The 17730-nt window shown below is 47.3% G+C and overlaps 1 protein-coding gene across 1 annotated transcript in view; it reads right to left on the bottom strand.

Moving 5' to 3' along the window:
• Positions 1 to 17730, bottom strand: part of LOC143300570 (uncharacterized) — a 217035-nt gene that overhangs the window by 72705 nt on the left and 126600 nt on the right. The window contains exon 2 of the mRNA XM_076614331.1: positions 3961 to 4023. Within this exon, the coding sequence (XP_076470446.1) occupies positions 3961 to 4023 (63 nt within the window). The remainder of the gene's footprint in view (positions 1 to 3960; positions 4024 to 17730) is intronic.

Below are 17730 nucleotides of genomic sequence, written 5' to 3'. Positions count from 1 at the left end.
GCGGCTTGTCATCATGGTGAGAATGTCGCCCCGTGTTGGGATGTACACGTGGAACGGCCTGTCATGGTGAGAATGTTGCCCCTGTTGTTGGGGTGTACACGTGGAACGGCCTGTCATGGTGAGAATGTTGCCCCATGTTGGGGTGTACACGTGGAGCGGCTTGTCATCATGGTGAGAATGTCGCCCCATGTTGGGGTGTACACGTGGAGCGGCCTGTCATGGTGAGAATGTTGCCCCTGTTGTTGGGGTGTACACGTGGAGCGGCCTGTCATGGTGAGAATGTTGCCCCGTGTTGGGGTGTACACGTGGAACGGCTTGTCATCATGGTGAGAATGTTGCCCCATGTTGGGATGTACACGTGGAACGGCTTGTCATCATGGTGAGAATGTTGCCCCTGTTGTTGGGGTGTACACGTGGAACGGCTTGTCCGTCACCATGGTGAGAATGTTGCCCCATGTTGGGGTGTACACGTGGAAAGGCCTGTCATGGTGAGAATGTTGCCCCATGTTGGGGTGTACACGTGGAGCGGCCTGTCATTGTGAGAAAGTCGCCCCGTGGAGCGGCCTGTCATTGTGAGAAAGTCGCCCCTGTTGGGGTGTACACGTGGAACGGCCTGTCATGGTGAGAATGTTGCCCCTGTTGTTGGGGTGTACACGGGAGGATGGCACCATTCCCCTCCCTACGCCTTCTCCCTCTCCCTCCCCCCCACCCCCTCTCTCCTAATGGCCAGGATGCCGGCCCTTCTATCGCCCATCTATTGGGGGGGGGGGGGGGGACTTTATTTTCCTTATCTTCGCATTGAACGTGTTTTCTGTCCGCTTTATCCATTCTTCTCCCTTGTTCGTGTCGGTCCTTCAAGCTGTGCCTCACCCCCCCCCCCCCTCCCCGCCCTCCTCCAGTCCTCACACCTGGCCCCTTTAAATCCCCCCCCCCCCCCCCCCCCCCCCCGACCTGCTCGTCCTAAACCTATTCCTGGTGATGGTACCAGTTTTCTTCATCTTCTTTTTCTCTCTCTCTTTCTCTCTCGTATCAGTGGTGTTATCTTCACCATTCTTCGTCATGAACGGTTCCGGCGCATTGCCTCCCTTTTCACCAGAAAGTCTCGGATATATATTTTAGTCGTGTCAGCTGGGAAGGTGTGTGTGTTTTGTGTGTGTGTGTGTGTGTGTGTGTGTGTGTGTGTGTGTGTGTGTGTGTGTGTGTGTGTGTGTAGGTACTGTATTACCCGCTTTAATGGAATTCTCGTAAAATCTGCCTCATTCTATTTCTTCTTCGTTGTGTGTTCCTCTCTCCCTCTCTCGGTCTATCTCCGTTGTTCCATCTCTCACCCTCACCCTCACCCCCACCCCTGGTGATATGCAGTCACTCTTTGTCACGCTCCCGTTATCTCCCCTTCACTCCGTCCTGAACCGTTCCGGCCTATTGCCTCCCTTTACAGCTTCAAGTCTTGGGTGGAGTTCTTCTCCTTGTAACTTGGAACAGTTGTGTGTGTGTGTGTGTGTGTGTGTGTGTGTGTGTGTGTGTGTGTGTGTGAAAGTTAGAGGATGAGGGAAGGGGGGTGCGAGGGAGATGGTCGGGGGGGGGGAGCTGTTTCATTAGATGTATTTGTATTGATGTCAAACTCTCTTTCCCCCTCTACTTCCCAAACATATAATTCTATATATATATGGCTTTGCATGTTGTTTTTTGCTCTCTGTGTGTGTGTGTGTGTGTGTGTGTGTTTTGTTGTTGGTGTTTGTTTGTTTTCTTTATTTTATTTTTTTCCCAGCTTCACATGACACGTTTCCTACTATCTCTGTTTTTACAGCGTCATTCTCCACCACCACCCCTCCCTTCCCCACCGTTCGTGGTCACGGTGAATTACCTGCCCCTTTAGCCAGTCCGTGGAAACGTGTGTGACTCCTTTCGCTTTGTTCAGTCACACAGTCGTGTGTAGTGTCTTCAGCTGAGCATTATATATCGGCGCACCGCGTGGAATGAAGGTGTCTGTGTGTGTGTGTGTGTGTGTGTGTGTGTGTGTGTGCTCTCCCCTTCCTCACATACCGTTCACTCTACCTTTTGGTTTTCCTTCCACCCCCGCATCCCCCTTCCCCTTCAGCATCTCTCTCCTTCTCTCTAACTCTGCCCCTCCCCCCCTCTCTCTCTGTCCCTCCCCCCTCTTTCTCTCTGTCCCTCCCCCCCTCTCTCTCTGCCCCTCCCCCCCACCTCTCTCTGTGTGTCCCCCCCCCTCTCTCTCTCTCTGTCCCTCCCCCCTCTTTCTCTCTGCCCCTTCCCCCCCTCTCTCTCTCTGTCCCTCCCCCCCCCCTCTCTCTCTCTGTCCCTCCCCCTCTTTCTCTCTGTCCCTCCCCCCCCTCCCTCTCTCTCTGTCCCTCCCCCCTCTTTCTCTCTGTCCCTCCCCCCCCTCTCTCTCCCTGTGTACCTCCCTCTTTCGTCCCCCCCCCTCTCTCTCTCTACCTCACCCCTCTCTCTCTCTACCTCCCTCCCCCTCTCTCTCTACCTCCCCCCTCTCTCTCTCTACCTCCCCCCTCTCTCTCTCTACCTCCCCCCCTCTCTCTCTCTCTACCTCCCCCTCTCTCTCTCTACCTCCCCCCTCTCTCTCTCTCTCGCCCACTCTGCACCTGGTGTTTAAAAACAGCACCTGACGACTTTCTCTTCTAAAGTGTTGTGTTATTTTTTTTTCCCGGACTACGCCTGTGCCCCCTTGCCTCCACCCCTGCCACCCGATCACATCTCAGTGGAGCCTTGGGGTACAGTGTTACGGCCTGGAGTGGGCGTAGCGCCCTTGAGGTCGCCCGTTGAAACAGACACACAAGTGTGACGGCAGTTTCACTGCTTTACTTTGTAGCACCATTCGTTTTCCCTTTCCCAGTTGTTCCTGTCATGGCTCTCTGTCCTTTCTACGGCACGGATCACTGAATACTGCCTCCTGGACATGTTGTGCTCCGCTGCTCGCTTGTGTCAGTCTGGCACTGCATGGGGTGTGTAGGCACTGTCTTCTGTCTGTCTGGCACTGCATGGGGTGTGTAGGCACTGTCTTCTGTCTGTCTGGCATTGCATGGGGTGTGTAGGCACTGTCTTCTGTCTGTCTGGCATTGCATGGGGTGTGTAGGCACAGTCTTCTGTCTGGCACTGCATGGGGTGTGTAGGCACTGTCTTCTGTCTGTCTGGCATTGCATGGGGTGTGTAGGCACTGTCTTCTGTCTGTCTGGCATTGCATGGGGTGTGTAGGCACAGCCTTCTGTCTGGCACTGCATGGGGTGTGTAGGCACTGTCTTCTGTCTCTCTGGCATTGCATGGGGTGTGTAGGCACTGTCTTCTGTCTGCCTGGCACTGCCTGGGGTGTGTGGGCACAGTCATATGTCTGTCTGGCATTGCATGGGGTGTGTAGGCACAGTCTTCTGTCTGGCATTGCCTGGGGTGTGTAGGCACAGTCTTCTACCTTACGTCTTGCCAGTCCACGTGATGTCAGAATGGTCATCAAAAGGGTTGGGGTGGGGGGTGGGGGGTAGGGGTGGCGAACGGGGAATGGGGACAGGTGGAAGGGAGAGAGAAGGGGGAAGGTGTGACTCTGTGTGTGTGTGTGTGTGTGTGTGTGTGTGTGTGTGTGTGTGTGTGTGTGTGTGTGTGTGACAGAGAGAGAGAGAGAGAGAGAGAGAGATACTGGTTTCTTATGACTGGACCACTCAGCCTGACAGACAACACAAGACAGCACAACACAAGACAATACAACACAAGACAATACAACACAAGACAATACAAGAGAAGACAATACAAGAGAAGACAATACAAGACAACACAATACAAGTCAACACAACACAAGACAAGACAATACAAGACAACACAAGACAATACAACGCAAGACAAGACAAGACAATACAAGACAACACAAGACAATACAACACAAAACAAGACAACACAAGACAATACAACACAAGACAAAGACACTCTGTACGCCCTCACCTGGGTAGCGCTGACGACGTCCGGAGGACCCAGTGCATACCAGCAGTAAAGTCATCACCACCACTGTAACACACATCACCACCACTGTAACACACATCACCACCACTGTAACACACATCACCACCACTGTAACACACATCACCACCACTGTAACACACATCATCACATCACCACCACTGTAACACACATCATCACCACCACTGTAACACACATCACCACCACTGTAACACATCATCACCACCACTGTAACACACATCATCACCACCACTGTAACACACATCATCACCACTGTAACACACATCATCACCACCACTGTAACACACATCACCACCACTGTAACACACATCATCACCCCTGTAACACACATCATCACATACACCCACCACTGTAACACACACATCACCACCACTGTAACACACACCATCACCACTGTAACACACATCATCACCACTGTAACACACATCAACACCACTGTAACACACATCATCACCACTGTAACACACATCATCACATCACCACCACTGTAACACACATCACCACCACTGTAACACACATCACCACCACTGTAACACACATCATCACCACTGTAACACACATCACCACCACTGTAACACACATCATCACATCACCACCACTGTAACACACATCACCACCACTGTAACACACATCATCACCACCACTGTAACACACATCACCACCACTGTAACACACATCACCACCACTGTAACACACATCATCACATCACCACCACTGTAACACACATCATCATCACCACCACTGTAACACACATCATCACCACTGTAACACACATCACCACCACTGTAACACACATCACCACCACTGTAACACACATCACCACCACTGTAACTTACATCAGCACATCACCACCACTGTAACACACATCACTACCACCCTCAAGGCCTGACTAAGCGCGTTGGGTTACGCTGCTGGTTAGGCATCTGCTTGGCAGATGTGGTGTAGCGTACATGACACAAATGAATTTGTCCGAACGCAGTGACGCCTCCTTGAGCTACTGAAACTGAAACTACCACCACTGTAATACACATCATCACCACCACTGTAACACACATCACCACAACTTTGACACACATCACTACCAATGTAACACACATCACCACCACATCACCACTGTAACACACATATCACCACCACCACTGTAACACACATCATCACCACCACTGTAACACACATCATCACCACCACTGTAACACACACACACACACACACACACACACACACACACACACACACACACACACATCATCATCATCATCATCATAATCATCATCATCACCACTGTAACACACACACCATCATCATCATCACCACTGTAACACACACACATCATCACCACCACTGTAACACACATACACATCATCATCATCATAATCACCACTGTAACACACATCATCATCATCACCATCATCACTGTAACACACATCATCATCATCACCACCATAACTGTAACACACATCATCGTCATCATCATCACCACCACCTCTGTAACACACATCATCATCATCATCATCATCATCATCATCATCATTCCCACCACTACCACCATCACCACTTTAACGCACACACATTCATCATCATCAGCACCACCACTGTGACACACAAGCACAGGTATAGTTGTTTGTGTTCATGTTATCATCATCATCATCATCATCATCATCATCATCACCACTGTAACACACAACCACAGGTATAGTTGTTAGTGTTCTTCATGTTATCATCATCATCATCATCATCATCACCATCACCATCACCACCAGCTTCATCATTAGTATTAATAATATCGTTATTATCACGATTATTGTAATCATCATAGTCATCGTCATTCTAAAATTGTAATTGTAATTATCACTATTATTATTATTGTCTTCAACATCTTTGTAAACATTATCATGATTAAATTATCGTTATTATCATTGCATTATCATCATCATCATCATCATTACTACAACTGTTAATAATAGTACCATCATCATTAATTCATAATTATAATTATCGTCCTCCTTCTTCCTCCTCTTCTTTGCAATGCCTGTAATAGACAATGACTAAAACATCCATCCTTGAATAACAAAGTTTTTGAGTCGTGAGTCTTGAGTGTATATGAATGTGCGTGAGCGTCTGTGATATTGTATCTTTCCACATCGTTTGTGATGTTGTACCTTTCCGTTTGTGATGTACCCTTTCCGTTTGTGATGTTGTATCTTTCCACATCGTCTGTGATGTTGTACATTTCCACATCGTCTGTCATGTTGTACCTTTCCACATCGTCTGTCATGTTGTACCTTTCCGTATGTGATGTTGTACCTTTCCACATCGTCTGTGATGTTGTACATTTCCACATCGTCTGTCATGTTGTACCTTTCCGTATTTGATGTTGTACCTTTCCACATCGTCTGTGATGTTGTACCTTTCCGTTTGTGATGTTGTACCTTTCCATATCGTTTGTCATGTTGTACCTTTCCACATCGTTTGTGATGTTGTACCTTTCCGTTTGTGATGTTGTATCTTTCCACAGCGTTTGTGATGTTGTATCTTTCCATATCGTTTGTGATGTTGTATCTTTCCGTTTGTGATGTTGAACCTTTCCACATCGTTTGTCATGTTGTACCTTTCCGTTTGTGATGTTGTACCTTTCCACATCGTTTGTAATGTTGTACGTTTCCGTTTGTGATGTTGTATCTTTCCACAGCGTTTGTGATCTTGAACTTTTCCAAATCGTTTGTGATGTTGTACCTTTCCACAGCGTTTGTGATGTTATACCTTTCCGTTTGTGATGTTGTATCTTTCCGTTTGTCATGTTGTACCTTTCCGTTTGTGATGTTGTATCTTTCCACAGCGTTTGTGATCTTGAACTTTTCCAAATCGTTTGTGATGTTGAACCTTTCCACAGCGTTTGTGATGTTATACCTTTCCGTTTGTGATGTTGAACCTTTCCACATCGTTTGTCATGTTGTACCTTTCCACATCGTTTGTCAGGTTGTTTGCCAGTTCTCTATTGCGCGCGCAAACGATGACACACACATGCATACACTCACCCTGAACACACAGAAACAGACACACGCACAGACACACACACAGACACTCACAAACACACACAGACACGCCCCCCCACACCCCGCCCTCCTCCCACACACACCGCACGCTAACGTTGTACACCAGAGAGAAAAAAAAAAACCCAGGGTATAAAGCTAAAACACGCACTTCCAAAGAGTTCTCCTGCAGTCGGCTCTAAAGAGCGACCAGGGAATTACAAATGGTTTTTCCTCCCCATGCATGTGAGGCAGACCCTAAACGTCGTGCCTGCAAAAGGCATCATCTCTCTCTCCCTCGTCACTTTGCAACATATCGTGGAGTTGTTGGGTGTCGGCAACAGTGTTGGCAAAGGGAAAAGGAAGTATGGAAAAGAAAAGGGGGAAAAGCTTTGCGGCTCCAAAGCTTAGCTTGTGCCACTCATTCAGCTACAGCCACCTGAAACCCCCTGATTGTGTGTGTGTGTGTGTGTGTGTGTGTGTGTGTGTGTGTGCGTGCGTGCGTGCGTGCGTGCGTGTGTGTGTGTGTGTGTGTGTGTGTTCAAGACACAGAGAGAGAGGCAGAGAGAAAGACTCTGTGTGTGTGTGTGTGTGTGTGTGTGTGTGTGTGTGTGTTCACGACACAGAGAGAGAGGCAGAGAGAAAGACTCTGTGTGTGTGTGTAGCGGACAGAAAGAGGGGGGGGGGGCTGGTGAGGAATAGTGGCCGAAGAGAAAAGCCAGGACCTGACTTTTTGTTACTGGAATAAAGTGTACAAAGGCAGTGGAATAAACTGTACAATAAACTGTACAAAGGCAGTGGAATAAACTGTATAATAAACTGTTCAAAGGCAGTGGAATAAACTGTACAATAAAGTGTACAAAGGCAGTGGAATAAAGTGTACAAAGGCAGTGGAATAAAGTGTACAATAAAGTGTACAAAGGCAGTGGAATAAAGTGTACAAGGGCAGTGGAATAAAGTGTACAATAAAGTGTACAAAGGCAGTGGAATAAAGTGTACAAAGGCAGTGGAATAATGTGTACAATAAAGTGTACAAAGGCAGTGGAATAAAGTGTACAAAGGCAGTGGAATAAACTGCAAAAATAAAGTGTACAAAGGCAGTGGAATAAAGTGTACAAAGGCAGTGGAATAAAGTGTACAATAAAGTGTACAAAGGCAGTGGAATAAAGTGTACAAAGGCAGTGGAATAAAGTGTACAATAAAGTGTACAAAGGCAGTGGAATAAAGTGTACAAAGGCAGTGGAATAAAGTGTACAATAAAGTGTACAAAGGCAGTGGAATAAAGTGTACAAAGCAGTGGAATACAGTGTACAAAGGGAGTGGTATAAACTGTACAAAGGCAGTGGAATAAACTGTACAAAGGCAGTGGAATAAACTGTACAATAAAGTGTACAAAGGCAGTGGAATAAAGTGTACAAAGGCAATGGAATAACGTGCGGTGTTTTCCTCTTCTATTCTCCCATTATGTTTTTAAATACTTTTTTTCATTTTCTGGTGATTTTTTTTTTGTTTTTGCGTTTAGTCTACAGTGTAATTCGTGAAAAATCTGTACACTCTGTGTGTGTGTGTGTGTGTGTGTGTGTGTGTGTGTGTGTGTGTGTGTGTGTGTGTGTCTGTCTGTCTCTGTCTCTCTTTGTCTGTCTAATCTAATGATATGTAATATATATATATATATATATATATATATATATATATATATATATATATATATATATATCTCTTTTTCAAACAGTGACTCTTATTCTTGACACGCACGCTCAAAATTAATATGAAACTGAAGCCGCACGATGTGTTGGACTTGGGTTCCGTGGAACCTGATGGCTTCAGCCTTTCGGGGAGCGGTGTCACTGACGCTCAAAGCCGCGTGCCGACTGATCCATACGCGCGACTGACAAACGTGCAACATCAGCTAAACACACAAAGTGGGCTCGGTTGGAGCAAAAACAAAAGCAGCCACGGGAGGCACTTGTATTCAGCAGAAGACACAGGACTCAGAGTTTAGTCTGTGAATCGTGTTTCTCTGTGTGTGTGTGTGTGTGTGTGTGTGTGTGTGTGTGTGTGTAACTGGGGGTGGTTGGGGACTGAAGACGCGATGTGCAGGCTGTGTGACAGTTCATTTTAACGATATTTCAGCGAGTTTCTAACGGTTTTTCAATTGTCACATTTATTCGCTTTATTCCTACAACATGTAGTGTTCAATGCGTTCAGAGCCGCACAATAAGCGCTAAATAAATGCATGCTACTATCATGGTTATGATGATGATTATGGTTGTTATGATGATGATGGTGGTGGTGAAGATGACAATGATAATGACGATGATAATTATTAGTATCATTCGTCGTCGTAGTAGTAGTAGTAGTAGTAGTAGTAGTAGTAGTATGTCCCATTCGAATTCGAACTGTTAGAATTATCCAGCATTCTTACTCAGTTCGATATTACTAGACACTCCTAAAACTACCAAAACTTTTAAATCATTACTACTGAAATAGTCGGACCACATCTTCAGACTATTTTTGGCCGTGGTGGCGGTAATTGGTTTGTTTTTTTCAGTGGCAAGTCTCTGCAATGTCTGGTTCAGCTAAAAAGTGTTTTGGGACCAACTCGGTTTTAAGTCAGTCACTGTGCAATCTGTTACCCACCCCCTCCCCCCACCCCCCCTGTCCACCCCTATCGCCCAGCCCTTTTTCTTCATGCCAACCACATTCGTCAGTTGTCCGATGCCGTACTCCGATGCCATTTTTTTACATTTATAATAATAATAATAATAATAATAATAATAAGAAGAAGAAGAAGAAGAAGAAGAAGAAGAAGAAGAAGAACTTTATTACCTCCAACTGGAGAAATCTGGTCAGGTGCATTATCACAACATAGACAAGTAAACAACATGGGGACCATAACTGTAAAAGTCAACAACAGCTTTTACGAATATTACGAAGACACAAATGTAAAAAAAAAAATATCACATACACCGTTTCATACATACATCCACACACTGCAGGTAATAACTGGTATTCTTAATGTAAAAACAGAAAGAATTAAGAAACATCATTTTGAATATATTATTTGCTTATTTATCATCATTGTTGTCTTTTTTATTTATTTATTTTATTTTTATTTATTATATTATTATTATTACTTTAAAAAAATATTTATTTATTTATTTATGTACGCTTATAGTTCACTTCATCAAGTTTTTGCGCCTTATACATATTATTATTAGTAGTAGCAGTCCTTTCTTCATGTATTTTATCTATTATTTATTCACCTTTTTTTCTCTCTCTCTCTCTCAAGGCCTGACTAAGCGCGTTGGGTTACGCTGCTGGTCAGGCATCTGCTTGGCAGATGTGGTGTAGCGTATATGGATTTGTCCGAACGCAGTGACGCCTCCGCCTCCTTGAGCTACTGAAACTGAAACTGAAACTGAAACCGGTGCCGGCGGTGTGTGTTTGTCCAAGACTCATGTTGGTCAGTCTGTCTTTGCTTGTCTGCCTGTCAGCTAGTTTTCCTTATTGCTGGACTATGTGTGTATACATATGTATGTGTACATAACTACATGCATGTATATGAATGTGTATTGTGTGTGCGTGTGTTTATGTAAGTTTGTGCCTGCCTATGTGTGCGTATGTGTTAGGGCAGCTGTTAGATGCACATGCATTGTTAAAATGTATGTATGCAGTGTGTGTGTGTGTGTGTGTGTGTGTGTGTGTGTGTGTGTGTGTGTGTAGTCACATTTTGGTGTGTGTATGTAACAAAGATATAATGTTTCATGTTAACAAATGCGTTTTGGTAAAGCACCTAGAGCAGATTTCTGGATAGTGTGCTATATAAGTATCCATTATTATTATTATTATTATTATTATTGTCCGTCTTCAGTCTTCAGTTTGTCTTGTTCTTGTTCTTGATCTAGTCTTCATCATTTTGGTCTTTTCTGGGCCTTTCGGTGTTGTTGTAACAACAAGGTACACAGCAGTTTTTTTGGGTTTTTTTTTTTTACACTCAGTCATGCTCAGTTCAGTTTACTCTCTGTAAAACAACGAGTTCGAGATTTCTGAGAGAGAGAGAGAGAGAGAGAGAGAGAGAGAGAGAGAGAGAGAGAGAGAGAGAGAGAGAGAGAGAGGAACAGAGGGACAGAGACAGACACTGACAGACAGACAGGGACAGAGAGACTCGAACAGAGAGAGAGAGAGAGAGAGGGGGGGGGGAGGAGAGTGAGAGAGACAGAGATACAGATATATATATATATATACATATACAGATAGATAGACAGAGAGAGAGGGAGACGGGGGAGAGGGAGACAGACAGACAGACACTGACAGACAGGGACAGAGAGAGAGAGAGAGAGAGAGAGAGAGAGAGAGAAGGAGAAGGAGAAAGAGAGACAGAGATACAGAGACAGATAGACAGACAGAGACAGAAACAGACAGAGAGAGGGACACAGAAAGAGAAAGAGAGAGAGAGAGAGAGGCAGAGAGAGAGAGAGAAAGACAGTCAAACAGAGACAGAGACAGACAGATACAGACAGACAGAGTGGCAGACAGACAGACAGAAACAGAGACAGAATTTGCAAACAATTACTGAAATAAGAAGTCTTAATAAAATAAATCAACGTCATATTTGTTTTCAACCGTTGTGAACTATCAACAGAAAAAAAAAATATGCACACACGAAAAACCCCAACAACTACAGTTCTAACACATTTTCCGCTAACACCCCTCCCCCCCCCCCCACTCCGCCCCCCCACCCTCACCCACCCCCCCGGCCCCACCTCATCCTCACCACCCGACCACCAAAGATCAAAGAGAAATACTTACGTAACATTCTCAGCATTCACCCCACCACACCACACCACCACCACCACCACAACAACCACTCCTACTCCTCCTCCAGGCACAAATAACACCACAGCACCGAAGTCCTCCAAGAAACGAGCGCTGCATGAAGCAGAACCCCAACACGACACTGTACGGCCTACACTCCCCTACACCACCACCACACAGACTGCTTTCATTTATCCCTGGCCCCCAACACAGAGAGAGAGAGAGAGAGAGGGGGGAGACCACTGACTCGGGATGAACGGAGAGGGACGGAACTCTCACAACCCTGATGAGAGAAGGCTCAGCCATTCTGCTGCCGGCATGCTGGGGGCACCCCACCCCACTCCTCACCCCCTCCCCCACCCCCCACCCTCACCACCCATCCCCTGGCTAATAATGAAAAGGGAAGTGGGGTCTATATACTACTCGCCCGTGTGCAGCACTGCGTGACTGTGCACACGCTGGGAGCACAGCGCACGTGCGTTTCGTCGCCCTCCCTGCGACACAAATCGCCTTTGACGTCCTCCCCCCTCCTTAACACGTGCAACATGGGGAACAGGGGGTGCGGGTAGGGGAGAGGTAGAGATAGATAGACAGAGAGATACAGAGAGAGAGAGAGGTGGGGTGGGGATGGAGGTGAGGGAGGGGAGGGAGGGAGGAGGCTGCTGTTCGTCTGCTGCTACTACAACTACTACTATTGCTACACAACACTACTACACACTGCTGACTGAATCAGACCACTACAGCTTACTGGCGTCACGGGGTCGGTCGGGGTCAGGTTTGTTCATTCTTTGAGAGACATGTCTTGAGTTTTTCCCTGGGTGGGGGGGGGGGGGGGGGTGAGGAGGGCGAGTGTTGGGGAGAGGGTGTGTGTGTAGGGATAGGGAGAGGGGGAGGGGTGCGTGTAGGGATAGGGAGAGGGGGTGGGGGTGCGTGTAGGGATAGGGAGTGGGGGTGCGTGTAGGGATAGGGAGTGGGGTGGGGGTGCGTGTAGGGATAGGGAGAGGGGGTGGGGGTGCGTGTAGGGATAGGGAGAGGGGGTGTGAGTTGATGAAGGGGAGGGAAGGAGGAGTTGTGGAGGGAGCTGGGGATTCGTCGTCGCACGCTTAAACTCACATTGTGTGTGTGTGTGTGTGTGTGTGTGTGTGTGTGTGTGAGGGGGTATGAAGATAGTGTGTATGTGTGTGTGCGCGCGCACGTGTGTGTGTGTGTGTGTGAGAGAGAGAGAGAGAGGGTAGGGAGAGAGTGTGCGTGTGTGTAAGTGTGTGTGTGTGTGACCGAGAAAGTACTTCGGCAATATCATAAGCACTCTGGGCTCTACTCCTCCTACTTCACATCCACCCTCCTCCCTAACCCCTCCACCCTCCCCACCCACCCATCTCTCTGCCCCCTTTCCCAGCACTGCTGTGTCTGGAGGGGGTGGGGTTGAAGGGGGGGGGGGGGCGGGGGGCGGGGGGCAGGCAGGGTGACGATGTCTGCACACCACTGGGCTGAATGGGACTATTGAGCTCGATGCTGCACACAGCTGTGTCTGGAGAGGGGGGGGTGTGTGTGTGTGTGTGGGGGGGGGGGGGGGGGGGGAGGGGGGAGGGCGTGGGGCATATAGGGTGACGATGTCTGCACACAGCTGTGTCTGGAGAGGGGGTGGGGGTGGGAGGAAGGGGGGGGGGCGTGGGGCATGTAGGCTGATAATGTCTGCACACAGCTGTGTCTGGAGAAGGGGAGGGGGAGGGGGAGGTCTCCCCTGTCTCTCTGTGTGTCTCTTAATTAAATGGCACATTCCCAGTCTGAGTTGTCAGTGCCCGGTCGTTCAAATCATCAGGTTGATTCCAGAGTGCCCACACAGTTCCAGCAAGCAAGCAGCAAAGCACCAAGTTAAGGTTCTTCTCTCCCACTGGTCCAGTGATGTGTGCAGCACACTGCCCTCGGCCTCAGTCATCACGTGCATTCCCCCAGTTCACTTTGAACACTCTCAAACACCCCTCTTCCCTTCTGAATACCATCTTAGTGACTAATGGTATTCTTGAAGTTGAGGTCAGGCACCAATTCTCTCCTAAGTGGCGATATTTAAATAGTGCCTTTAAAAAAAAAAAAAAAAAAAGACACATCACCGTGCCGAAACGGGGCCTGGAACTCTGATCACTGGTGAACACTGGATCACAAGTCCAACAGCAAACCGATTATGTCACGACTACCCCTAATGCACAGTATGCTTACATTATACAGGTCAACGTGTTGTTAACCGCTGTTGGTTGACAGAGACGTGATGATAACATTATACAGGTCAACGTGTTGGTTGACAGAGACGTGATGATAACATTATACAGGTCAACGTGTTGTTAACCGCTGTTGGTTCACAGAGACGTGATGATAACATTATACAGGTCAACCGCTGCTGGTTCACAGAGACGTGATGATAACATTATACAGGTCAACCGCTGTTGGTTCACAGAGACGTGATGATAACATTATACAGGTCAACCGCTGCTGGTTCACAGAGACGTGATGATAACATTATACAGGTCAACCGCTGCTGGTTCACAGAGACGTGATGATAACATTATACAGGTCAACCGCTGTTGGTTCACAGAGACGTGATGATAACATTATACAGGTCAACCGCTGTTGGTTCACAGAGACGTGATGATAACATTATACAGGTCAACCGCTGTTGGTTCACAGAGACGTGATGATAACATTATACAGGTCAACCGCTGTTGGTTCACAGAGACGTGATGATAACATTATACAGGTCAACCGCTGTTGGTTCACAGAGACGTGATGATAACATTATACAGGTCAACCGCTGTTGGTTCACAGAGACGTGATGATAACATTATACAGGTCAACCGCTGTTGGTTCACAGAGACGTGATGATAACATTATACAGGTCAACCGCTGTTGGTTCACAGAGACGTGATGATAACATTATACAGGTCAACCGCTGTTGGTTCACAGAGACGTGATGATAACATTATACAGGTCAACCGCTGTTGGTTCACAGAGACGTGATGATAACATTATACAGGTCAACCGCTGCTGGTTCACAGAGACGTGATGATAACATTATACAGGTCAACCGCTGTTGGTTCACAGAGACGTGATGATAACATTATACAGGTCAACCGCTGTTGGTTCACAGAGACGTGATGATAACATTATACAGGTCAACCGCTGTTGGTTCACAGAGACCTGGCGGGTCATCCAGTACCAGACTGTACACCAGCCTCCCCCAGCTGTCGTGCCCGCCCCCGCACAACACACACACACACACACGTGTACATACACACACACGCACGCATGCACGCCCCCCCCCCCCCACACACACACACACAGAGACCTGAACGCCAAAACCTGTGTGGCCACGCGTTGCCCCGACCCACGGGGCCCATGGTTATCTCTGCTCCCATAACTCAGCAGGCACTGCCTGCCCCCGGGGTTCGAACCAGGGACCCCCAGGGTGTCCTCAGGGACAGGGCACGGGCACCCAGTGGGCCTTCCTGTTGCCCTGGATTAAAGGCCGGAGGTCAGTGTGCTGGTGTCAGGCACCATGGGCTGTCTGGTTGTTTGTCTGGTTGGCTGGCTGGCTGTTTGTCTGTCTGTCTGGCTGGCTGTCTGTCTGTTTGTCTGGCTGTCTGTCTGTCTGGCTGTCTGTCTGTCTGATTGGCTGGCTGTCTGGCTGTCTGTCTGGCTGTGACGGGGGGGCTGACCTGTCTCCTCTGGCGTCTGTTCCAGTGCGGATGGACACAGGATGTGTGCGTGTGTATTTGCGAGCATGCGTGTACGCTTGCTAATGTGTGGGTGTGGGTGTGGGTGTGTGTGTGGGGGGGGTGGCTGGGGTGGGGTGGGTGGGTGGGTGTGTGTGTGCAAAGAACCGTGGACCTCTTCGCCTCAGTCTGCAAGAACTTGGGTCTCGCGATCAGCACCACCAAGAAAGCACTACTATATATACATCTCTCTCTCTCTATATATATATCTTTTTATATTTTTTTCACACAATAATGGCCTGTTATCTGCCCAATTTAAGACTCAGTCCTGACGTATATGTGCGCTATCCCCCATGGATACTGCTGCGGCTGGTTGAGTCAAGTTCTTCTGCCACGGCTGGTACAGATGGGGTGGGGTGTGGGGTGCGGGGGTGCAGAAATGGACTATCTCCCCTTACCTGGCAGGGTGACTGTGGCACTCACAGATAAGGCGTCATCCCTTCACCCTCACCCTCACCCTCAGCACGGCAGCCGTCGCGTGACAAACGTACGGTTCAAGATGCGGTAACGACTTTTTTTTTTCTTTTCTTTTTTTTTTTTTCCAAATCACTGTCTCACACACAGATACACACTCACAGACACGCATACTCGCTCATACATTATATACATACATACGCAGTCTCTCTCTCTTTCTCTGAGTCTCTCTCTGTCACACACACACACACACACACACACACACACACACACACACACACACACAGACTGCTGTTCATAAATTTGCCGCTGGCAAGGGAATGTATTCTTATTGCTCGCTGACTGCTTTGCTTGAGTGAGGGATAATTACTATGAGCTCTGTTAAGCGAGCTAATGAGCTTTGTGATTTATCTGCACGTATGTGAACATCTGTTCATATCTGTGTGCGTGTTCGTGCGTGCGCGTGCGCGCGCGCGCGCGTGTGTGTGTACAGACCAAGCGATCTGCAGAGTAGAAATGGTAGGCACTGCAGATACACTGGAAAAATACTTTCCTACAATTAACTAATTCAGTACGAACCAAGTATTGCTCTAATATCAAGTGCATCTGTTTTTGTGAGGTCACTGTAGCATAACATTTTATTTTATTTTTTTTACTACGAGTTGATGAAGTTGTTTCTCTAGTCAAATTAACGACTTCCCTTTTGCGAAGTCTATGAGGTCATTTTCTCTGATTGTACTTGTACAGATTTCAAATGCTTGTCTCTGATTACACTGCCCATCTGCCCTGTTTCTGACAACTCACTGCACAGCTCCTCTCCATCCCTACCGTTCTTGTGTATTGAGTTTGGAATGATAACATTCACATGTGAACATTGATGCTATAATGGAACGCGTATGTACAATCACCAGTATGGGTGACGGAACGTTATACAAAACTCCCCCCTCCACTAGTTAGTTTGGAATGATAACATTCACATGTGAACATTGATGCTATAATGGAACGTGTACAATCACCAATATGGGTGACGGAACGTTATACAAAACTCCCCCCCTCCACCAGTCAGTTTGGAATGATAACATTCACATGTGAACATTGATGCTATAATGGAACGCGTACGTACAATCACCAGTATGGGTGACGGAACGTTATACAAAACTCCCCCCTCCACCAGTCAGTTTGGAATGATAGCATTCACATGTGAACATTGATGCTATAATGGAACGTGTACGATCACCAGTATGGGTGACGGAACGTTAAACAAAACTCCCCCCCCCCCCCTCCACTAGTTAGTTTGGAATGATAACATTCACATGTGCACATTGATGCTATAATGGAACGTGTACAATCACCAGTATGGGTGACGGAACGTTAAACAAAACTCCCCCCCCCCCCCCCTCCACCAGTCAGTTTGGAATGATAACATTCACATGTGAACATTGATGCTATAATGGAACGTGTACAATCACCAGTATGGGTACAGAACGTTATACAAAACTCCCCCCCCCCCCTCCACTAGTTAGTTTGGAATGATAACATTCACATGTGAACATTGATGCTATAATGGAACGTGTACAATCACCAGTATGGGTACAGAACGTTATACAAAACTGCCCCCTCCACTAGTTAGTTTGGAATGATAACATTCACATGTGAACATTGATGCTATAATGGAACGCGTACAATCACCAGTATGGGTGACGGAACGT

Source organism: Babylonia areolata, chromosome 26 (genome assembly GCF_041734735.1).
Source record: "Babylonia areolata isolate BAREFJ2019XMU chromosome 26, ASM4173473v1, whole genome shotgun sequence".
In the NCBI taxonomy this organism is placed as follows: Eukaryota; Metazoa; Mollusca; class Gastropoda; order Neogastropoda; family Buccinidae; genus Babylonia; species Babylonia areolata.
This window is presented reverse-complemented; position numbering and strand designations above follow the sequence as displayed.